General features: G+C 43.2%; 1 protein-coding gene across 1 annotated transcript; it reads right to left on the bottom strand.

The window, feature by feature from the left end:
- Positions 1-4,721: 4,721 nt before the first annotated feature.
- LOC128772158 (O-acyltransferase like protein-like) lies at positions 4,722-15,187 on the bottom strand. The gene is made up of 12 exons (XM_053888287.1): positions 15,057-15,187; positions 14,554-14,687; positions 9,890-9,968; positions 9,312-9,447; positions 8,954-9,147; positions 7,508-7,717; positions 7,332-7,434; positions 7,110-7,211; positions 5,772-5,928; positions 5,437-5,660; positions 5,167-5,293; positions 4,722-5,073 (listed from the first exon to the last, which is right to left on the bottom strand). The coding sequence occupies exons 1-12, from the start codon at positions 15,121-15,123 to the stop codon at positions 4,846-4,848; spliced, it is 1,761 nt and encodes a 586-aa protein (XP_053744262.1). The 5' UTR covers positions 15,124-15,187; the 3' UTR covers positions 4,722-4,845.
- Positions 15,188-24,224: the final 9,037 nt, after the last annotated feature.

The raw sequence follows: 24,224 nt of genomic DNA, 5'->3' as shown, positions 1-24,224 counted from the left end.
GAACGGTTCCTTCAGTGTGAAAGTGGCTTCAGTGAGTTGACCAGGTCATGGTGCACAGTTGGAGTTAGTCATTTTTTTCATTCCAGAGCTGCTTGTTGTTCATTTTTCCCAGTGGACTCCAAGGCTACAATACTGACCAGTACTGTGGAATAATAGGCATCTTGAATCAACTGACTGAATCAGTGACAATCAACTCAACTTTGCTGTTTCGATCGTTGACTTTACAAATGATACACCCTCCCCACACTGCTCTCAAAAAAAAATAAAAATAAAAAACAGACAATCAAGAAGCCAAGTTTTGACATTTATTGAATTGGTGAGAATAAAAACACTAGTTGTTTCCAAAAGTTTATGTGCGCGCCTGACTTTTCTCAGCCGCCTTCTTAGTTTTCTCTCGCTCCTTTGTTTGTTATTCTCCGCTGTTGTTGTGCGCGCGAGTACATTTGGCTTGGCTCACTTTTCTGTTTTCCCGCATGAGAGTTTGTTCCTCGCGTGAGTGTGATTTAGATCCACCACCGCGTGTAATATTGTATATTGTTGACACGGACAGAGACGCAGAGAGACCACTGTTTGTCAGTTTACCTATCTGTCTTGTTCTAGAATTCTCCACAGGTCAATTCCACACAACACAGTTAACACACTCCCCCTAGTGGGAGAAGTTATACATACATCACATCTTCCCCCTTAAGATTCTTCATAACATTTGTACTTGGAAAAATAAAATAAATTTAACAAAGTCAAAATTGATCCTAAACAGATCGAACAAACATTCTGAAATATAGTTATGAAAGTAATTTTCCACTAGCAGGTATATTTCAAAACCATACACCCTAACGTTTCGAATGAGATTTACTACACTCAATATAAACCATCAATATACTCAATATAATGCTGCTTATCACTGAGAATAACGTTTTGGTGGTCTAATTGGTCTTCCACATCTTGACCTTTTAATTGGTTCTTCTCCGTTCCCGCCTAGCGTCACAGTCTCTTTCACCGGTGTTGTTACTGGTGACTGTGCAGGTGATGGCAAGAGCCGATCAGTATCTGCAGGTGTGCTGTTGACTTGATACCCATCCTCCGTGTCCACAGAGCTTGATCGTGGAAATGTCACTTCTTTGGTTTTTAGCAGATGTCGCCAATTTCTCCTGTTGATGTTTCCACCTGCAGTTTGAACAATCTTCTCACAACCAATGCTGGCTCCCAGTGATCTTTGACTCTTACTCTCACTTTCTCACCTTCCTTTTAAAGTGGTAATCGTCTGGCTCCTCTGTCAAAGTACTGCTTTTGTTTCAGCTGCCTCTCCTTCAAGCTTTCGTGAACATTCTCATACAGTTGTGGCTTTAGCAGCTGTGCTGATGTTGGCAGTCTGGTTTTCAATCTCCGACCCATAAGCAATTGGGCAGGGGACAGTTTCACTCCATCCAATGGTGAGTTTCTGTATTCTAACAGAGCAATGTAAGGATCACTCTGACTCTCTTGTGCTTTCTTCACTAAGTTCTTTACTGTTTGTATTGCTCGCTCACTTTGCCCATTTGACTGAGGAAATCCCGGGCTGGATGTGGTGTGTACAAACTCACAACGTTCTGAAAATGTCCTGAACTCAGCACTCATGAATTGTGGACCATTATCTGACAAGACCTCGTCTGGAATCCCATGTTTTGCAAACATTGATTTTAGAGCTGTCACCACTTGTCGGCTGGTTGTCTCTGTGAGTTTAGCAATTTCCTGGTATTTTGAATAGTAATCCACACATAGCAAATAGTCACCTTGCTCATAGTGGAACAAATCTATTCCAACTTTTGCAGATGCTCTCTCTGGAATGTCACGGCAGATGAGTGGCTCTTTGGTGTTTTTTTTCTCCTGAATTCATTACATACAGGACACTTCAACACAACATCTTCAATCACTTTTGACATATTAGGCCTGAACATGACGTCTCTCGCCCTTTCTTTGCATTTGACTCTCAGGCTGTTTGGAACCATGAGCCGTGTGTTCTTGAAGAGTAGGCCATCAACAAATGTAAGTTCCTCTTTGAATGTCCAGTACTTTGTGATTGCTGCTGGTACTTGTCGTATTTCTGCCGGCCATCCTTTTTGAACCATCCTTATGACTATCTGCAGTTCTTCATCAGCTGCTGTTTGTGCTCTGAATGTGTTCAGTGTCTCTTCTGTGATCGGTATTTGAGCTGTTAGTTGATGTACCTGTAGTTCATCTTCCAGCAGTTGCTCTGTTGTCTCTTTCAGGTGAGCTCGACTCAGTGTATCAGCAATGTAGAGGTCCTTTCCAGGCTTGTAGCTGTCCCTCAAGTCATAAGGTGGTAGACTCATTAACATCCTCTGCAGTCTCGGTGGAGCTTTCTGAAGTGAGTTCTTGAACACAGTCTCGAAGGGCTTATGGTCTGACTCCACATGTACTGTCTTTCCATTAACGTATTGTTTGAACTTCTCACAACCATGGACAATGGCGAAGAGCTCTTTTTCAATCTGTGCATATCTTTTCTGACACTCTGTCAGCGCTCATGAACCGTAGGCCACCGGCTGTCCATCCTGGATTAAAACTGCTCCAAGGCCTTCTGAGCTTGCGTCCACAGACAACGTGATATCCTTTTTCACATCAAAGTACCTGAGCACCGGAGCTTCACTCACAAGCAACTTCGGCTTTTTAAAACTTTTCTGCTGCTCAGTCTCCCAATGCCATGCTACGTCACCTTCCAGGCGTTTCAGGAGTGGCGCACTCACATCAGAGAGGTTTGGGACAAACTTTGCCAAATACTGTAGCATGCCTTAAAAAACCGCAGCAGACCTGCCTTGTCTTCTGGTTCAGGCATTTCTTGTATTGCTGACTTTCTCCTTGTCTGGTTTCACTCCCTCTGCAGACAGAATGTGACCAACGAATGTGATTTCCATCTTTCTAAATTTGCATTTGTCTTTGTTTAACTTTAGGTTGATGCTTCTGATCCTGTCCATCAGTGCTCTCAGTCTTATGCCATGCTGTTTTTCATCTTCTCCCCAAATCAAGATATCATCCACTACGTTCACCACTCCTTCCAAACCTCGAGTCTCATACTGTCTTCATCCTGTACTTTATACTTGCAGAGATTCTTGAATAAATATCCATAAAAGACAATTCTCTCTTTATTGATGAGAAACCAAGAACCAAATATATTTTAATTTCTTTTTATTATTATTATTTTTTAAATATAAAGTCGATTGACTGAAGGAAAAATTGACTGTAATAAAACAATGAACCCAAAAATCCAGGTTTAACTAAGTTAACATTGATGAAAGGAAAAGCGAAGTAGCAATGACACCTTTGTTGATATTCACTTCCACTTCAGGAGAATGAAAGGCCTCTCCACTAGCACGGTCAGAACATAGCTCACAGGAATGGTGAGCACCACGTGGCCAAAGAACAAATACATCTAGAGAGAGATAGACAGTTTCAATGCATCTGCGAATCTGTTGTGCGTACAAAAAGGGACTTACACCGTTGATGTCTAAATAGTGTACTGGAGTTTCTTGTAGGCCAATGAATATATAGATAATGAAGGGATGAATTAGGTAGGAGGAGTAACTTAGGTTTGCAAGAGGAACCCAGAACTTCAGTGAAAGCAGACTCGTGATAAAACCTGGAAAGAAGACGGAATTCCATCATTTCTATAAATGAATGTGTTACAGATGAATTACAGATGTTTCAAATGTTACTTGTCATATCATATCACCATTGTGTAACTACTATATGACTTAGCTTCTCGATTGATACACTGAATACTCTTTGTCTTCACTGACAATTTCACTAAAACAGAAACAGAACGTTACATATATTTAGCACAATTCAAATGTTTCATTTGAAAAACAAAGACAAACAAACAGAAGAACGTTGGAAGAATAGAATGACAATGAAAGAGGATCATTTGACAAAATGTGCAGTACGATATAGACAGTTATCTCTGTGGTGTGGATGAAGAGGAGCGACACCTTGCACCTAATGCAACTGGAGTTGAAATTCCAAGGTCATAAATGTCTTAAACTAATATTTGTCTTGCATTTCTACATTATTGTTGGGATGAGTGTCACTGAACTTTGTACACTGCCAGGCAAAACAAGGACCCAATGTGGAACCACGGGTATTTCACATCCTCTCTGACTGAGGAGCAACCGGCGCATGTCAGCCACCAGTTATCCAGTGACAATGCTGTCGTGTTGTTGATTCGGTTTCATGGATCTACTGAGGTGAAGTGAAAGTTAATTGAACAAAGATGACTAAGCTACAGAACAATGTACCTGGTTAAAAGTATATCCTAAAAGAAAGTATAGGTTTGGATTAAATAATAATAAATTACAAAATAATTTCACGGAAATGTATTCAAGTGAAAGTAAAGTGTTTTTCAGGAAATCTACTCATGGCTGTAGCTAGTGACTGCCAACCTTGTTTGTTGTGTTCACTCACTAATGCCATGGTTCTTCTACATCCTAGTGTTAAAAGACATTCTAAAGTTGATCCAGTACTCACAGAAATCCAAAGGTGGATTAAACTGACTGACAACAAAATGGTATTTAATGGCCTACCCTCACATTGACTGTTTCTTCTCTCAGTTTTTGAGTCCACAGGAAGTAACAAAGGATAATACTAAGTTCACAGAAGCTGCCGCTGACAGAGCAGATTTTTGAAAAAGCAAGGTTTGATCAACCCTTTATTTGCAAAATTACCTGTGTTGTTTTCATTTAATATAATGGTTCTTGGTTCACCACGAAGTCTCAAGTTGACCACTTTTTCACACTGGCGAAATAGATATTGCTACATAGAATAACATTGCACGCATCTTTAGTTTAGGAAGGACTTCTACACGTCTCTGGTGAGAAATAGAGACACATATAAAGTACCTCCATAGCCCTCCTCGCAGGCCAATATGACCCAGCTGAGAGCCGTCACCCACAATATTCTGTGTAGTCCATGGTAAAAGGCCGGGCCTGTTGCTGAAGGATCTGGATCAAGATAAAAGAAAAAGCCTAGTCCCACCACCAGCGCCAGGACTGACAACGAGCTCATCCATCCAAGAGCCACTTGCCACTATAATGAAACACAGTGAATAGTAAATAATCATTGTTTTAGAGATGGTTTTTGGATTCAAAATCCCCGCCAGGAACTTTTCATGAGAGTCACCTTTTTCTTTAAAAGGCTTTCCTTCCGTAGTTTCAAGTACATTCCGAACAGGATTCCTATCACAAAGGGTCCACATCTGGAGTACGGTTTATCATAGTAGTAGAAAAATAAGAAATCATCCGTTGATCTGAAAAGAGAAGCTGATCGAGTTAGACCTTGTTCAGACATAGACACCTTTGACTCATGCCATGCTTGTCGCTTTTGGCAATATTTAAAACAAAGACACCAAGTGGCTCTTTTGGAGAACTTACTCTTAGAAAGTCATCTCACCTTGCATTTGCTATGATGAAAAATCCACTCAAAACAGTCATCATCAGTAAGAAAATCATTAAGATAACAAATACAACTTTGTTCCTGAAAAATAAAATCAGCAATGAGACACGACTGCAGCCTTTTCCAATGGAGGTAACATACTTTCTGTGAGCAAGAATCAGCAGAGGCGTTGTAACATAGCACTGCATGTCCAGTGAGAGGTACCATGTCCAAGGTAGGCACTGGGAAGAGTAGAAAGTGAGTGGAAAAGGGGAAAAAACAGATGTTATCAACTTTGTTTTTACTAAAATTCACGACATCTTTGGCACACTGGTCTAGTTCAATCAACTTACTGATAATCGGATTGTAAATAGATTGTTAATCAACAGCAGGTTTGTCCACCAGTATTTGCCACATTGGTGTTGTAATACATCCCCATAAGATCCTCCACTGAACACAGAGGTGAAGCCTACATAGAGTAGAAGAACAAACATGTGCAGGGGCTGTATCCTAGAACGAAGAGAATACAACTGTGGTTACTTGTGGTTTAACTACCATTCACCGTCTTGAACTGATCTTGGTTGTTTGGTCAATCTTCAGTGTGACCCCGAGTTTGGGATGGGCGCAAATTCACTCATCGACCTGTAAGTGATATGTTATGGTGTGACCAGGCAACGGCCATATTGAATCACATAACTACAGATGTTTGTCTGACCCACTGGTGATACTCTTCCTCATCTCACAAGCAACATTGATGATAAGGACGATGATGATGATGGGGACAGTGAAGCATGGGCTCCATCATTCACTCACCGTGAGCTGAAGCAGCATCACTTTTTGTCAGATTGTAAAGTTAAACATTCCCTCATAAAAACAGTGCAACGTCACAAGCATTTTAACCTTTACTTTTCAGATCACTACAGCGAGGTGCATTCACAGCAAGTACAAGTGCTGAAACAGATCACAATATTTTCTCTCTTGGTCAAAAACACAACTGTTTATCAAAAAAAAGATTATCCTAGTACATACAGTAACTGAAGTCTACAGTTCACCATAGGTTGCAGAGTGACGAGTCACTCTCTGCTCCAACACTGCTTTATTTCTACATCCAAATCTGATCTTTGTCATCTCAATTGAGTACAGTGGTGATCATGAGTGTGACACGTGTTGACAGACTCGCGCACTTGTCATTGTTTCACTCCGTGGTTCGCTGAAATTAGAGGAGCAGTGCCTTCAGCTGAAACATCAGAGGAGCGAGTCTTTGTAGTTAGTGGCTCGAAAGCAGCTCGAAGTGAAACAATCTTGTCTTTTAAGACACTGTTGGTACACAACTGTCGCGGGAACTCGCTATCAGCAGCCAAGACCCACTGTTGCTACAGTCATAAGACTACAGACTACAAACTACAGACTAGAGTTCAGACTCCCTCACAAATATGTCCACGGCACAGACATGTTGGCTGTATCTAGACAGTTTCACACACTGTTTTGCTTGCGTCATCAAAATATTAATTTTTGGCAGTGTGTTATCAGTGGCCAAATTTTATGAGGCTTCACTGATAGAAGCACGCTCACAAATGTTGCTAACGTTGAAGTCACAGGCAGTAACTATATCAGGCTTCATATATGTAGCGTGGTTTGTTTAAATGCAGCCAGGCTGTGTGCCTGATGGTGCTAAAAGGGTTGAGTCTGACCTTCTGATCCTCTTGAAGTAGTAATCTGCCACAAGACTGGGGCTCATGGTGTCATCATTCCTCTGGATTGAGCTCAGGAGACTTTTGGCGCTGAGCAAACCTCTAAAACACAAAGACCAGATCAAAACTTCATTTAGCAGCTCTGCAATGTACCATGATGTCAGAAAGAAGATCAAATATTATTAAAATAAAACAAGACCATATTATAATGAGGTGTCTCACCCGAGTAGCAAAAATGAGTCCACGGCCAGGTAGATATTCCCACTGTCAGTAAACACATGCAGGGGACTTGTTTTCTCAGATGCTTGCAAGGTGCTTCTGTTATCTGTGGTTGGAGACATGTTGTTAGATCAAGAACAGTCAGATGGCTATTGATCATTTTTGGACAGCAGTCATACCCACAAGGCTTGTTTCAGTGAGACGTAAAGCATGTCCTGAAATGATCCATAAAAGGCTAAGTGCTCGAATGCCGTTCAAGGAAGGATAGGAGGCCTTGACAGAGGCCGGAGTGCTAAAGATTCCCTGTGTTGTTGTCTGCAGGGAGAAGGCCTGAAGAAACTGCTGCAAGCAATGACTGAGAGTATCCTGCTGACTTTCATTGGTTTGGTCTGGAAAAAAAACCAAAAAAAAAACACAAACATAGCTTCAGAGGTCAAATACTGATGAGATGTATGGGGTAAAAATTAACTCAAACAGATTACAGTGATTCGGTCATGTGCTGTGTTTTCCGAGTTCTGTGGAGTCCAATATATTGAGCTTTCCAATTGGAATCACACACGTCTTGCCATCTCTAACCAACGAACATCTCTGGCTGGGCGGCGATCTGTGGGCTAAGCCCTCAATCCCAACACACCACCTAGTGACAAGTCTTAACCAAGACCGAGACACCTGGAACCACAGCCAAGTCGTGACAAGCATAGCAGCAGCACTAAAGGACAAGAGAATAAGCCACAACACTATGCTGATCGAAGTCAAAACCACCAGTCAGCAACCAACTGCCATCATTCAGTAGAGTTTTCTCTGCGTCATTGTAGTTCCATGACTACAATAAGAAAACACATGCGATGGAAGGAGAAAGCTATGCGGTGGAACTGGGCTGGAGAGTGGTCAGATGAGGTGAGCAGTAGATGTGTCTCAGCTTGTTCTACTTTAATGAAGGAAGTAGCCATCGCTGTGATCACTGTGAGAAGCAGCTCTTGGCTGTGGCTGAAAGGGGAGGGCTTCTTCGAGGCTCTTCTTGGAGCCACCAGTGAGAGACACACCCAGGTCTGAGTCACTTGTGACTGGGCCAGCGCTGGGTGACGGTATGTTGTGATAAATGGCTGGAACACTGGATCCAGGGCACCACCAGATAAAGACCTGTGAACATGCCCATCAACCTGCCCACAAAGCTTAGTTGTTGAAAACATCAAAGGACACCTAGTCTTAGAATGCAAAACATTCTGTGTAACACGATTATCTGGATTTGACTCTTTAGGTCTGTTCAAATAGGTCAGTCATCTGCATGTTCATTTGCCATTTTGTTCTTTTGAGTGCGCTCTTTATTATAAAGGGTCTAAGGACTAACTGTTGTCCATGATTTATTGTCTTTGATGTTGTATTTGTATATTTATGTTGTACGCGCCAATTCTGCCCGATATAAAGGGGTGACTTTTACTATATGGAGCCAGCATGAGAGACAGACGTCTGTGAGAGGGAAACCAGATGATCAACAAACCACTGGCAGTACTGCCATTGGCACAGCAGCAACACTGTAGTTGATGCATTTGTTGTTGTGTATAAGCAAAGAGAAAAGACAAGTGTCCAGCATTTGGAAACATCCCCCCACCCCACCCCCAACTTACTGGCTTCTTTTAAACTGCAATGATCTTTTCCACAATTTGAGGTATCGTTAATCTTTAAATCTCCAACTGGTTGTCCCTCAACCAGAGGGTGAGGTTCCAAAGCAACAGGGACTTTCCTCCTCAGTTGTTCATTCTTCACAGCTGTGATGAGGGTAGCAGCAAGAGGAAGTGTTACCAAAACACAACAAAGGACCCTGTGTGAGGAAAAGAAAAAAAACAAACACATAATTGAATCCAGGGCTTTTCTCTCTCTTTCAAGGCTCCAAACTTTAATATGGACAATATCATGTGATTCCTGTCACCATCGCTGAGCTCTAGTTTTAGCAATATGACTCAGTTTTTACATTTGTTCACTTACAGACAAGCGATTCCTGATGGATCAGGCTGAACAGTTTTGGACAAACAATGTGTCCCCACCACATGCTGTGTAGAATCATTGATGAGTACAGATGGTAAAGGCGGAATGAGGGAGATCTCTCTGAACTTCAGTCTCCCTTAAATGCAAAAACAGAATTAAAACATTGATGGCGGCTGCGTCGTATGCTGTGAAAATATTGATGTAGTCAAACAAATTTTTGGACTTTGGCACTTCAACCATCATTTTTAAATCTATAATGATCTGTACATTTTTATCGCATTGTTTGTGGCATCAATCCATCTTTTGTTTTCGTGACAAAAGTATGTCACACTTCATTCTTTTAGTAATAGCTGTAACACAGCAGTATTCCGTAACATAAAAACATACAAAATTACCCCTGAAAGTAATTTAAGTTAAATGAGTTGCTCAGTCGTCAGCAGTCAGAGATGAAGTTAGCTTCTTTCTATATTTCAGAATTTTTTTCACAACTTTCAATGAGAATTTCTATTTATATCTTAAAAGCAGAATTTGTGAGTTCATTCATATCACACACGTGCCGTTCACAATGGCCATCTTACCTTCAAGCACCAGCATGTGTGCATCTGTATCTTCGCAAGAGTCAGGAACACAAATACCCACAAAATAGAAAACCTTTCCCTGTAAAGGAAAATCATTTAACAGTAACAGTAGTCACTACCTGTTCCGCTGCAAATGCAAAATTATGTAGAATAACCTGCAATAACAAAAGCACAGTCAGGCAGGTTGAATGGCTCCAAGCCACTCTTTAATGTGAGGTCCCAACCTTTTTGTTTAATTACACCCTTGGTCTCCAGGCCTTCACCAAGAGTGTGGAGTCAGAGCTAGGTTTGCTCTGGGTAAGCAGAGAGAGGGTCCTGAATCCTGCTGGAGCTGCTGATCCAGAAGGTGCTGTTCCAGTTTGATCATCTATAAACAGCTCTTGTCCTAGTTCACTCACTAAAGCAGCTGCAGTCACGTATGGGAACTGACTGGGCAGCATCAGGTACCCCACTTTCAACAGCACGTGGTGTGGACCTGTCATTCAAATGCTTCATAGATGCTTCACCTTGTTCTGATGTTGATGGGCCACCAGACTCAGGTGCAGAACAATGGGATAGTATTTGTGTTATAATGCGTTTTGAGGTGGATTTTCAGAATTATTGTAAATCCTAAAGCAGCTTCTGTGAGTTGACCAAGCCATGGTGTTCAGTTGGAACTAATCCACAACCTACTCTCTCGCTACTTACAGCAATTTCCTGTACAATGTGCAAGACTGTCCTAGCTCCTGTTGTAAAGCAGCCTCTTTAGAGACTTGCTCTTTATATTCAAATGTTTAGTGAAGCGAAAGCTGGAGAAAACCTGACTGGGATCAGTTTACGAGGACTCTGTCCTGGACATGCAAATGTGGCTTGAAAACAACAGGTTAACTTTGTTCATGAGGATTCTAGCAACAAGTGAACCAAGCTCCATGTCATAGTTGGTTTTTTTATGTGCTTTTATTTTGTTATTTCCTGTGTTCCAGTGTCTTTCTTCCTGTTTTCATTCATTTCTAGCTTGATGACAGTGCAGCTGGAAGTCATTCCGCTGATCAACCTTCAAGGACTTCTACACCTGGGTTCCAGTCTGTGCTGCCAGATGGTCACTTCGTGTTCCGATGGTAAATCTCATCATTGACATTGCAATTGGGTCAGACTCACCTAACGATCATGACAGAACCATCTGGCCATTTATCGGACCCAGCAATCGTTGCCGGATTACTGAAGGCTGTAGCCGTCCAGGACACAAGGATAGCGAGTCTCGAGAGTGCGACCCAGAGTGTCCTGGAACAGCTACAGAATATTTCACTCATGTGTCTGCTTCGTCTGTGGCTTCTGCAACTGTCCCAACACAACACCCTACCGGCGGTTTATGCTGGTAGGCCGGGTTTTGTAAGAATTTGTTTTACGATATTGTCAGGTTGTCCACTCACAACCGTCCCTTTTTCAAACGGACCGGTCCAAGATTGCGTACTGCTTAGACCTCCTATGTGATAAGGCCAGTCAATGGGCAGTCTCTCTGTGGGAGTCAAACTGTCAGATTTTACATAGTTTTCTTACTTTTTTGGATGAAATGCGACGTGTATTTGAAGCTCCTTTTAGCAGTCCCAGTGTCTCGTCAACTTATCGCAAGATTCCCCTAGAGAATCGGTCTCTGAGCTCTCCATAGGTTGGGGAAGTTTTTACAAAAGACCAAGCCCTTTCTCTTCCTCACCACCGTCCCTACGACTGCACTATCGACTTGATCGCCGCGGCTCCATTCCCCTCGATCAGACTGAACAATGTTTCTCGCCCTGAAAGGGAGGATATGAAGAAATGTATAAACCAGTCTTTAGCGGCTGGTCTGATTTTATTGATTTTTTTTTTTTTTGTCAACAAGAAGGATAAAACCTTAATTCCTTGCATTGATTATCGTGGTCTCAACCAAATCACCATCATTGATACCCACTCCCACTCAAAGAACCAGCCTTTGAACCTTTAAATCAGGTGACATTTTTTTCTAAATTCGATCACCTGGTCTACATCAATGAGGGGGAAGAGTGGAAAAACGCTTTCAAGATGCCTCTGGGACATTTTGAATACTGTGTTAAGCCGTTCGGTTTAACTAATGCTCCAGCTGTTTTCCAAGCCGTCAATGACGTTCTTGCAGATATGATCTACCACTTCATCCATGTCTACTTTGATGACATCCTGATCTTCTTGAGGAGGAAAGAGGAACATCAAGGACACTTAGGCTTCGTTCTTCAGAGGCTGTTGGAGAACAAGATATTCAGAAAAGCAGAGAAATGTGAGTCCCACGTGAAGGTGATTAGTTTTTTGGGTTTCATCTTGGGAGAGGGACGTTTACTTCCTGACCCTGCCAAGATCGAGGCAGTCATCAACTGGAAGACCTCCACCAACCGTAAGCAACTCCAGCAGTTCTTGGGCTTTGGCAATTTCTGCAGGCGATTCATTTGCAGCTACAGCGAGGTAGCTGCACCGTTGACCTCCCTTACTTCCACAAAAAGAACCTTTGCTTGGAGCCCTGAGGCCAAACAGGCCTTCAAAAGAATTCAGTCTTTCTTCTCGTCGGCTCCGATCCTATGACACCCTGACCGCAACCATCACTTCATTGTGTAAGTGGATGCTTCTCACAACAGGATCCCACGGACCAAAAGGTACACCCCTGCGCCTTCTTTTCCAGGAGACTATCCCCTGCTGAAAGGAAATACGACATTCGATATCTTGAACTGCTGGGGACACTCCTCCAAGCTCACCTGCCATCCAGATACATTTCGCACTGTCAGTCTTGTTAATTGTTTTGTTGAACGTTTTTGGTGGCCAGGTATGACTAAGGACGTCAAGACCTTCTGCAAGGCCTGCATTACATGCAACAGGTCCAAGTCCTCCCACCACCCTCCCGCGGACCTCCTTCAGTCGTTGCCGCTTCCCATCGGTCCATGGTCCCATATCTCAGTGGATTTAGTCACCGGTCTGCCTCAGTCAGCAGGCATGACCACCGTAGACAGGTTCTCAAAGATGGCTCACTTCATTCCTCTGACCAAGCTTCCCTCCACCCTTGAGACTGCCAACCTGATGGTCCCGCACGTCTTCATGGTATCTCTGTTGACGTGGTGTCTGACAGAGGACCTCAGTTTTCCTCTCAAGTTTGGCACGCTTTCCTGAAAGACCTTGGAGCCTCACCAAGCTTTACTTCAGGCAACCACCCCCAATCTAACAGGCAAACCGAGACGGTGAACTAGGATCAGGAGTCCATCCTAAGATGTGTATCCGTGAAGGATCCTATTTCCTGGTCTTCTCACCTTCCATCGGTCGAATGTGCCCACAACACCCTCGTCTCTTCATCCATGGGTATGTCTCCATTCATGATTGCTTATGACTACCAGGCTCCCGTTTCCCTCCCAGGAAGCAGAGACTGCCGTTCACTTAGTTACTCAACATATTCAACGCTGTCGAGACATCTGGTCCAATACGGACCATGAGACTGGCGGATTGGAGCAGGATTCCTGTTCCTCAATATCAGCCTTTCGACAAGGTGTGGCTCTCAAAGCGGGACCTACAGTTCCCTGGTGAGTCCAGAAATCTCTCTGCCAGACTCATCAGTCCTTTCAAGGTGGACAGACGCATCAATGACAATATGGTCCGACTGAAACTGACCTCGTCATTGACAGTCACCCTGCCTATACCGTTCACAGTATCATTGATAGTAGACAACATGGTCGGGGTGTAAAGTACCTTGTAGACTGGGAGGCATATGGTCCCAAATAATGTTCGTGGGTCTCTGGCTCTCTGGTTCTCGACCCCAAATTGATCTCTGAGATTCACTCTAAATTTCCTGATAAACCTGAAGAATGCATAGAGGTCCTCCTTAAAGTGGGGGTACTGTCATATCTTGTTTTTTTTAATGTGCTTTTATTTTGTTATTCCCTGTTTTCCGGTGTCTTGCTTCCTGTTTTCATCCAATTGTTCCTAGCTTCATGGCAGCACAGCTGGATCTCATTCGGGTGATCAGTCTGCAAGGATTTCTACACCTGGATTCCAGTCTGTGCTGCCAGATGGTCACTTTGTGTTCCGATGGTAAATCGCTCCCTCTTGACCCTCCAATCTGACTTCGAATTATAGACCTGTTCCCGCGTATGGTGTTTATTTGTTCATCTCGCTTACTTCCTTTTCGTTTTATTGATTGCGCGTGAGTGCTATTTATTGAACTCACCTTTTATGTTTCTATGCGTTATTGTGATCGTCGTGTGTGTAGTACCACGACTCAGCACTTAGAGGTATTTAGCCTGAGTTTAGTTTCCGAGTGCGTTTCAGTTGTCCCGTTTGTTCAGGTTTGAGCTTAATTCACCTGCTTTTTCTGTTTTCAGGTTTTCACCCTTCCCTACATGTCTGTCCTCCTCACTCTGCTTCTGCTATTCACGTTTTCTGTTGTTCCTTATTGTTACTGCTTTATTTGTCTTATTTGTATTAAAGTTACTGTTAACATTTCCTCTGGTGGTTCCAGTCTTCTGTATACCATCATCAACATTGCAATTGGGTCAGATTCACCTAGCGATCATGACACTCAAATGAATAAACAGTGACTGCACAACTACAGCCTCAAAAAAATGAACAGCCACCATCTACAAATGGTGATGATTATTGCAAACTACAGCCCATGGTCATTTCTGTGTGTTTGATTTAGTTACCTGAGTGAGAGAGACCTTGCAGTATTGTCCAGAGAAGGAAGGAGTGTGAGCAGAGCGACACTCCGACATCAAGCCAGGTTGGTTCATGTTGCCTCCGACCACGTTGCTTCCCATCTTCCCGTAAGAATCATACACTGTAAAGATGACAAATATATCACTGAAGGACATGCTACAAGCTGTTTTTCTTTAGATTTTTTTGGAAAGTACAAAAAGTCCCAAATCCACTATTTAACTCATCCAGTTCACATGTTCCCATTTTCCAATTCTGACAACAGCTATAGTATCTTTCCAACATGCAATAATAATTATACCTTAAAACACACCAATTCACTATTGACTGAGATATTAATTTCATACTATCACAGTTGAATCTTTGTTTTCAAGTGAAGTATTAATAACATCCTCACATGAATGCATTACAACAACCTACCTATCAGTCCCAAACTGTACTTAAGGATGAATCCAATCACATGGCTTCTGACAAGTTTTTATTGTGTACTTACTGATGACAGCGTATTCCTTTGGATTGTCCTGGTTCAGGTCCCAGAGAAATGAGTTTGTGTCTCTCATGCATTTGCTTGAGATGTTCTGCTTCTGGGGTTCTGCCAGTGCAGAGCAGCAGCTCACAACTGTGAGCAGCAGCACTGAGCGAGTCACAGCCATCGTTCTACTTCAGGTGTTTAGTCAAGCAAGGCCTTATATTACCCTTTAAAAAGTTAATTTATCACGCAAGAGTTCAGAGTGCTGCTCATCAGGTCAGTGATTTGCAGCATGGAGTTTAGTATCACAGTGAAGGAAGATAATCATTCACATCAATCACATGTTGTTTAGCATTGAGTGTCTTTGAATGAGCAAGCTTTCCCTGCAAAAGACATTGTCCAGATGGCAGCAAATGTTGCTCCAAAACGTACACATATATTTAAGCAACTCCTGCAGTTTTCTATCTAACACCCACCTGCCACCCCATTTATCCCTTCGCCATCACATCAGGTTTTTAGCTAGGGGTGTGTGTGGGCGTCTGCAAAACATCAGGCAAAAGAATCGGGCGTCCTTTTTTTCATGTTTTGCAGACGCCGCCCTGGCTAAAAGCCTGGCTCACGTAAAGTATGCTGACCAGCAGTCATTCTTGATGTATCCAGACCAGATAAACTCATTCAGCAATTTTACCAGTGTGGACTGTTGTTCCCTTGCTGCATTTGGTCTTGGTCATAATCTGCGAAATAATCTTGCAAAGCAATGTATTTTTGCCTCAAGCCGGTGGATATTACTTACTAAAATGAGGAATATGTCAATATATTTGGTTTCCAATACAAGAAAACATGGCTGAAACCATGAGAATGAGCTGCTCAACCGCTAATAGCTGCTCATCCAGACCTGGAGGAAATGGAGGTAAGATGCATGGTATGGATGGAAGGCAGTTTAGAATTCAAGATGGAGAACCATGAGAACCAAAAAAAGAATCCACATAAAAATTGTCACTATTTGAGAGCGTGTGAGAAAGTGTTGCTTGTTTCCACAGCAGATGGCGACTCAAATTCAGATATTTAAAAAAAAGGTAACATAATAGAAATTCTGCTATTGGAACACATCTAAATTGTCTTTTGTTTGGATCAATACAACTCATCCTGTTATTATAAAATAGCTAATAATACCTGTGGGAGTCTGTGCACTGGAACAGACGAGTGGTGGGAGTCTAAACATTTGCGTCTACCTTAAAGAAATATTTCAGATATTCCAGTTGAGCACCAGAGTTGGTGTTCGGTGGTCTCAAGAAGGAAGTCTAACTCAAATGGGTAGGACGAGGTAATGGTGGTCAGCGGTGCTCTGGTGTTGCCTTTTTAAACATTCACAAGCACGCATCACAAAGTGCTCCACATCACTCTGATTTGATTCTGATTCTGATTCTGATTCTGATTATTGGCCAGTAGAACCAGTCCCTTATTAACCACGGTGTTCTTTCTGCTCCCTGACGTCCCATTGCTTTGTTCCGCACTGTTACACTGTTTGATGGTGTTCTTTTGGCAGCAGGAGACGATCTCTGCCATTGGCTCTCCGGTAGAGGATTCTTCACTCATTAAAGAATCCTCTTGGTCGGAACCGATCCTGGTCGGAAGTGAGATTGGACGTAAGTCAAATGCCGTTCAAAATGGCAGACGCAATGGTTATAGGTACTACTGTATACATGATGTTGCTTTTTTATGTGTGAGAGTGAGATGCTGGGATACTGTGCTGCCATACACATTGCCGGGCTGCTACGTGCTGCGGTGCCAGACACTGAATAAAAAAAATAATAATAATAATCATAAGTACGGGTGGACGCAAGTCGAGCAGGTCTTAAGTCGGATGTTACTTGTATATCTTTCGTCAGATACCAATCGACCCAGAAAGCGAACCTTTCAAACCTTTTCTCTGTAGAACTGCACATATATGAGCCACATGACTGTTGAATGAAGGTGAGTGAAAAAGGTTATCATCCAGGTACAGCTGCCAGATGACATCACTAAGGCCACTGAACTGAACTGAGCCCAAAGGGTATACGGTTCCAGTGATAGAGACCCTATAGTGTTATGAAGGCTGTGTCAGGATCCAACAAGCCCTGATGACATGCTTTGCCATGGTCGAGGACTGAGAACCAGGAGCTGGTGTGTAGGGAATAGAATGTCTGTCTGGCACAGATTTCCCAGTCAACTCCCTGTAATCACAGCGCAGCCTCAATTCACCCGACTTTGTCGTAGACAGTCAGAGAAGAATAGGATAACCTCAACTCAGTGAACGTGTGAGAAAGTGTTGCATGTTTTCATAGCAGATGCCGACTCAAATACAGAAATAAAAAAAAGCGAAACATAAGAAAATGAATTAAGACATGATGAACAAATAAACTGCAGAATAAAAAACTATATATCGGAAAAGCACACAACTGGTCATAATAGATGGTTCCGATATAGACTCTGCAGCATTATATCAGGTGGGAGACTTCTCCTCTGTTCTCTCGGTTGGGTCGACATCATTGCCTGAATGAACTTCATTTCGTTCAATGTCTGGATTCCTTCCTCAGCATCAACTTACTAACAAATTCAGAAATGTGTTTCAAACAATGCTCCAATTCCCCATAAATGGGATAAATGGGATTTTGAGTCATGATCCGCTTTTATTTTGTCCCATAATTCCAGTTCTGTGCTTTCCTCCTTCCTTCCTGTTTAGGTGCACAAGGCTGGAGTCAATTATCCACTCATCATCTGAGCATAAGAACACTTGGATTCCAGCAACTTGGTCCAGATCGACTTCAATTGTTTCTATGGTAAATTGGCTCTCCTCGCTTGTTCTCGTTTCTTTGCTCTTTTATCCATTCGTTGACTTACTTTCGATCACTCTCTCTGAAACCCTGGTGTTCTGAGTTTGTTTTTTTCCCTGCTTGTGCATTCGTTTTTACCACCACTGTACTAAGTTTGTGTTTTACTGTTAATTGCGTTTATTTTCATACAGACTGCTCGCATGCCTTCTCCCGGTTTGGTGACGCCTTTTGTTGGACTTTTTCCGTCTCATCCCGGTTCAGTGACGTTTGGGATTTTGGACTGAAGTTTATTTCTCCTGGTTGTGTGACACCTTTTTGTTGTACTTTTGTCTTATTGTTATTAAACTATTGTATTCTACCCGCTGTCTGCCTCCTGTGACTCTTTCATCGCTGCACTTGGTTCCCACTCCGCATCTCGAACATTTTGTGTGTGTTTTTTGGTAATTAATCTTGAATTGTCTGATCATAAAATCCAATTTCTAAAATACATGAAACTCAAACAAACGTTTGTATGGTAACATTGCAGTTGTTTTGTGAATAGGTTTAGATATTGAACCAAAAACCGTGGTAATGTCAAGGTTTAGCATCATGAATAGTGACTAATGTGATTTGCTCTAAACTGAGAGGGAAATCAATCATCTGTCTCCTGAGTAGGCATATTTTGCTCATGTCTAGCAACACACTGTCCAGCTAGCTGTATTTTGTCTTAATCTTCACCTTCACCTTCTTCTGCCGCTTATCCGGGGTCGGGTCGCGGAGGCAGCATTCGGAGCAGGGAAGCCCAAACTTCCTGGTCCGCACAAACCTCCTCCAGCTCCTCCCAGGGATCCCGAGGCGTTCCCAGGCCAGACCGGAGACATAATCTCTCCAGCGAGTCCTGGGTCTTCCCCGGGGTCTCCTCCCAGTAGGACATGTCTGGAACACCTCCCCAGGGAGGCGTCCAGGGGGCATCCGGATCAGATGCCCGAGCCACCTCAACTGGTTCCTCTCGATGTGAAGGAGCAGCGGCTCCACCCCGAGCTCCTCCCGGATGACCGAACTCTTCACCCTATCTCTAAGGGTGCGTCCAGCCACCTGCGGAGGAAACTCATCTCAGCCGCTTGTATCTGCGATCTCATCCTTTCGGTCATTACCCAAAGCCCGTGAGCATAGGTGAGGGTGGGAACGTAGATCGATCGGTAAATCGAGAGCTTCGTCTTGTGACTCAGGTCCCTCTTCACCACGTCGGTCTGATACAGCGACCATATCATTGCTACCGCTGCACCAACCCGTCTATCAATCTCATGCTCTCCTTTTCCCTCACTCAAGACCCCGAGATACTTAAACTCCACCACTTGGGGCAAGAACTCGCCACCAACCTGGAGAGAGCAAACCACCTTATTCCGTTCGAGAACCATGGCCTCAGACTTGGAGGTGCTGATCCCCCATCCCGGCCGCTTCACACTCGGCTGCAAACCGCCCTAGTACATGCTGAAGGTCCCGGTCTGATGAGACCAGCAGAACAACATTGTCCGCAAATAGCAAAGATGAAATTCCGTGGTTCCCGAACCGGATCCCCTCCGACCACTGGCTGCGCCGAGAAATTCCGTCCATAAAAGTAATGAACAGAACCGGTGACAAAGGGCAGCCCTGGCGGAGACCAACATGCACTGGGAACAAGTCTGATATACTGCCGGCAATGCGAACAATGCTCCTGCTCCGGTCATACAGGGACCGGACAGCCCCTAGCAGAGGGTCCCGCACCCCATATTCCCAGAGCACCCCCCACAGGACATCGCGAGGGACACGGTCGAACGCCTTCTCCAAATCCACAAATCACATGTGGACTGGTTGGACGAACTCCCATGAACCCTCGAGCACCCGATGGAGGGTATAGAGCTGGTCCAGTGTTCCACGACTGGGACGAAAACCACACTGTTCCTCCTGGATCTGAGGTTCAACTATTGGCCGAAGTCTCCTCTCAAGTAACTGGGAATAGACCTTTCCAGGGAGGCTGAGGAGTGTGATCCCCCTGTAGTTGGAACACACCCTCCGGTCCCCCTTCTTAAACAGGTTTTAATCTGATGAATACAATTAAGCGCTAGTAATCTTTGTCCTTATTTAGACTCAACTTCTTAGAAAATATCAACAATTTTTATATTGACAACTTGCCGTCACAGTCTGAGGGAGATTGCATCGAGGATGTGACCGAATGATGGGTTCTGGGAACTGACCGACCAGGACTGTCATTTGACAAGACAAAAGAGGGGGCCCCAAGTTAAAGGGTTGGACCCGTGGGAGCCTGTCCACTGAAACTCCGAGCAGACGACTCATGGGACTTTGAACATTTGGCTCTACCTAAAGGGAATATTTGAGATATTCCAGGTCTCAAGATGCAGGAAGTCTATGGAAACTCAAATGGGTAGGTTGAGGTTATGGTGGTCAGCGGTGCTCTGGTGATGCTGTTTGGGCGTTTCCTTTTTAAACATTCACAAGCACGCATCACAAAGTGCTCCACATCACTCTGCATCATTGGCCAGTAAAACCTGTTCCTTATTAACCATGGTGTTCTTTCTGCTTTGGTTTGTTCCGCTCTGTTAACACTGTTTTTGGCAGCAGGAGCTGATCCCTGCCACTGGCTCTCCTGTGGAGGAGTCTTTGCTCATTAATGTGTAATTTGGCTCAGTGTTTAGGGCGCTGCCTTTTGGTAAACTTGGCTATGAAGTGCTGCACTTCTGCCATGCAATACGGCCAATCACTGCATCTCTTTCCTGACTGACAAAAGAAACTTCCCTGCTGCCCCGTGTTTTGGTCTTGTACTAGGGTGACGGCACATGGGCTGACAAGTGTGGTCCATGGAGACACATCATCTCCCAGTACAAGTGCACCTTCCACAGCAGCTTTGAGTCCTTCTGTCTTCCTTCCAGCTGTACACTGGGATATGTACTGATCGATGTCAAGGGGTCACCTAGAAAGGCCATCAGCAGTAACAGCATCTGCTTGTAAGCTAAAAATCATCCAGCTCGTCTGTTGCATTCAATTTCTCAGTTGTAGGTCGTGTACATGTTCGGGGCTTGTTGTCTGTGAATACAAGAAAGTGTGGGGCCCTTCTGATTTTTACTTACCTTTCTTCCTTTAATTGTGGACAATGGTGGTGAAGATATATCTGCAGCACAGATAGAGGCCAATACTGTACAGTGGTCTTGCGTGTGGTGTCTTGTCGTGTTCTGCGCAGCCTTAAAGGAGGAATGTATTTCACATCCTTGCTGTCGGAGGCAAAAGCATGACATTCCTCTTGCAATAGCTGCCAGAATTGTCTTTTCTGGGTGAGTGTCAGAGTCCAAATGAAACTTGGTTTCTATCCATCCATCACATGGAATTGCCCTCCCATTACCGGCAACTGCTACAAGTGGTTCATCCACCAAGAGGTCAGTCAGTGGTCTGATGGTGCTGAGCATTTGTTGTAAACATCCAATATCTTCTCTTGCCGTACGCTCTGTACCGTAGAATGGAGGCAACGTGTGCGGTATGTTCGATTACAGAACAAATAAATGCCACTATTCTTGTAGAATGTCCTCTGCTGCTTGTGCCACAATATTGTCAATGGAGAATAGTGGGGTGAAGTGTATTTATATGTGGACTCCTTTGGTCTGTTTGATTTTGACCATTTCTTGCAGTACCCTCTATGGTCTTCTTCCCTTTGAAAGTCTTTTTGGTCGCTGTCCTCACAGTACAGCAGACGAGAGACAATATGATTATTATAAAGATGGAGATTGATATGGCGGCACAGAGCCTCTCGGGCAACTGCTGCTGGGATAGACTCCAGGACTCCCTGCAACCCTGAACAGGATTAAACGGTTGTTAACTGAAGATGTGTGTTAATGTATGTATGATGATTTATTAATGATGCTCACTGTGTACATAAATATTTTAATTGGTGGTTTGCATATACATATATATATATATATACATAAAATATTGGTGTTAATTTATTCAGTCATTGATGAAAGATATGTACCTGTAACTTTTTGGACCCAAGATGCAAGATGCAAGGATGCTACCCATACTTGCATCTTGTACAAACTTTAGGCCGGCTCCACCTGGCCACTGCTCTAACTGCAGTTTGTGTCTCACTGTGCTTATAACATGGGTACACAGTGTTACCGATGGATGCGTGTGAAAAACCTGTCATCGACACAATCCTTTATAGACCCAGTACCGGGCAGAGTTTGAAAGAAAAAATAAAATAGATAAATAAATGATAATCCTAATAATGTCAGCGGACAGCAGCGCCTCAGTGACAGTGCACAGAAGGATCAGTAGGTGGTTTGAATGGATTTCTGGTTAAACATAAACTCCATCAAGGAATGACCTGTTGATTTGAATAAACCAATGATAATTAAACCTGCTGTGTGTTTGTCCTGCAAAGAGAGGTTGCAATGGCTTCAGGATACTTGTTGCTGCTGCTGATCGTGACCTGCTCTGCCCTGGAAAAATGCATGAATGACACAGATGTTTTTCTCCAGGAACTCAGTCAGAACAATCCAAAGGATTTTGCTGTTGTCAGTAAGTAAAAACTTTGCTCATCTTCATGTTTATATATTACTTGCTTTTATAGTCAAAATATGACTGTCATGTTTAATGTGGCTGCTGTGGGAGGGAGGATTCATTTTGCAACTCCAGAAGAAAAAAAACAATTCGACAAAGTTTGCTTGGCAAACGTAGCCATAAACCAAACTTGATCTGAGCCACGACCTCTCAAAGCGTAAAGTGTGTGTAATGTCTTGTGGCTGTGTCACACACTCACACACACACACACAGCTGACACACTCTCGGACATTAGCGCGTCCATAGTCTGAATGGACACTTCATGAATCATATAATGGGCTGTAGTAAATCTGAATAAATATAAAAACTGTTGCTTCATTGCTCACTACATATGTATATATATATATATATATATATATATATATATATATATATTACATGTGTGTCTCAGCAACCCTCTGCTGCAGTGGTGGGCAGAATGGTTCTTCAAAGGTAGTAGTTCCTACAAATTGTTCAGAGACCTGAACGGTTCCTTCAGTGTGAAAGTGGCTTCAGTGAGTTGACCAGGTCATGGTGCACAGTTGGAGTTAGTCATTTTTTTTCATTCCAGAGCTGCTTATTGTTTATTTATTCCAGTGGACTCCAAGGCTACACTACTGACTAACACTCCGGAATAATAGGCATCTTGAATCAACTGACTGAATGAATGAATGAATCATCAATGCAACTTTGCTGTTGTTTCGACTGTTGACTTTACAAATGATAAACCCCCGTCCCACACTGCCCTGAAAAAAATAGGAAGACATGGAAAACAAACAATCAAGAAGCCAAGTTTTGACAATTATTGAATTGGTGAGAATAAAAGCGCTAGTTTTTAGTACAGATAAGTTAATCTCTCTTCAGGTTGCAGCCGTCTTCACCTGGTCCGTGTCTTCATTTGTCTGGCTGGATGCACCACATTAGTTCCGCGAACAATAAACATCAGTTATTGTGTTTTTCATATCTGGATTTTGCCACTTCGTTTTAATATTTTCGGTCATATCTGAGTTCATCTATAAAAAGAGATCATGATTCTGAAGCCGAGTCATTCAAGCCGTGGCGCTGTGCCACAAACATATTTCATTATGTATGACTAAAATCTTCAACGAAATGAAAGTTGGAGAAAACCTGACTGCGATCAGTTCTAGCACTTTTCCTGGACATGCAGCTGTGAAGCTTGCAGCTTGAAAACATAAGGTGCACAATCGAACATAGAAAATTTCAAATATTTGGTCTGACCAATTGTGCAATTTTGACAAGAAAATGTCCCAAAAAACAGTCCATAAATATCTGGTAACAGAGGAGACCAGATGGCTGAGTTTTGAGAGAGGTGTTGGGGTTTTGGTTTTTGTGTGCTTTTATATTGTTACTTCCTGTGTTCCCTGTTTCCTGTTTGTTTCCTCACTCTCTCCAGCTTAATGGCAGCTGGATCACGTTTGGCTGATTGCACCCGCGGAAACTTAAACCTTGGAGATCCAGCAGGTGCTGCCAGATGATCGTTTGTGTGCGAATGGTAAAGTTCTCTCTCGACCCATTGTTCTCTTGTGGCTCTGTTTTTGCATATTTGTTGTCCACGTTCTTCTCTTCTTATTATTGTTCTCAGTGTTGATTGTGATTAGTGACTTGTACACGAGTGTTTGTTAACTCGCTTCCTTTGTTAGACCGTGTGGTGTTTAGTCTCCTCGGGTTTGTTTGTCTTTATAGCCTCGTGAGGATTGTTTTTCCGAGCGCATCTTTCAGTTGTCCCTGTTTTCAGTGCTGTAGATCTTACACCTGTTTTCTGTTTCAGGTTTTTGAGTTGAAGCCTTGGGTT

This window comes from Synchiropus splendidus, chromosome 1 (assembly GCF_027744825.2).
Source record: "Synchiropus splendidus isolate RoL2022-P1 chromosome 1, RoL_Sspl_1.0, whole genome shotgun sequence".
NCBI lineage: Eukaryota > Metazoa > Chordata > Actinopteri > Syngnathiformes > Callionymidae > Synchiropus > Synchiropus splendidus.
This window is presented reverse-complemented; position numbering and strand designations above follow the sequence as displayed.

What these genes read in the sequence shown, in the direction of transcription:
- LOC128772158 (XM_053888287.1), bottom strand. Translation starts at nt 15,123, where the DNA reads ATGAGAGACACAAACTCATTTCTCTGGGACCTGAACCAGGACAATCCA. An exon ending in TTGCAGTTTAAAAGAAGCCA is followed by an intron (nt 7,718 to 8,953) that starts GTAAGTTGGGGG and finishes TTTTTTTTCCAG; the next exon opens with ACCAAACCAATGAAAGTCAG. An exon ending in AAAGCCTTTTAAAGAAAAAG is followed by an intron (nt 5,074 to 5,166) that starts GTGACTCTCATG and finishes GTTTCATTATAG; the next exon opens with TGGCAAGTGGCTCTTGGATG.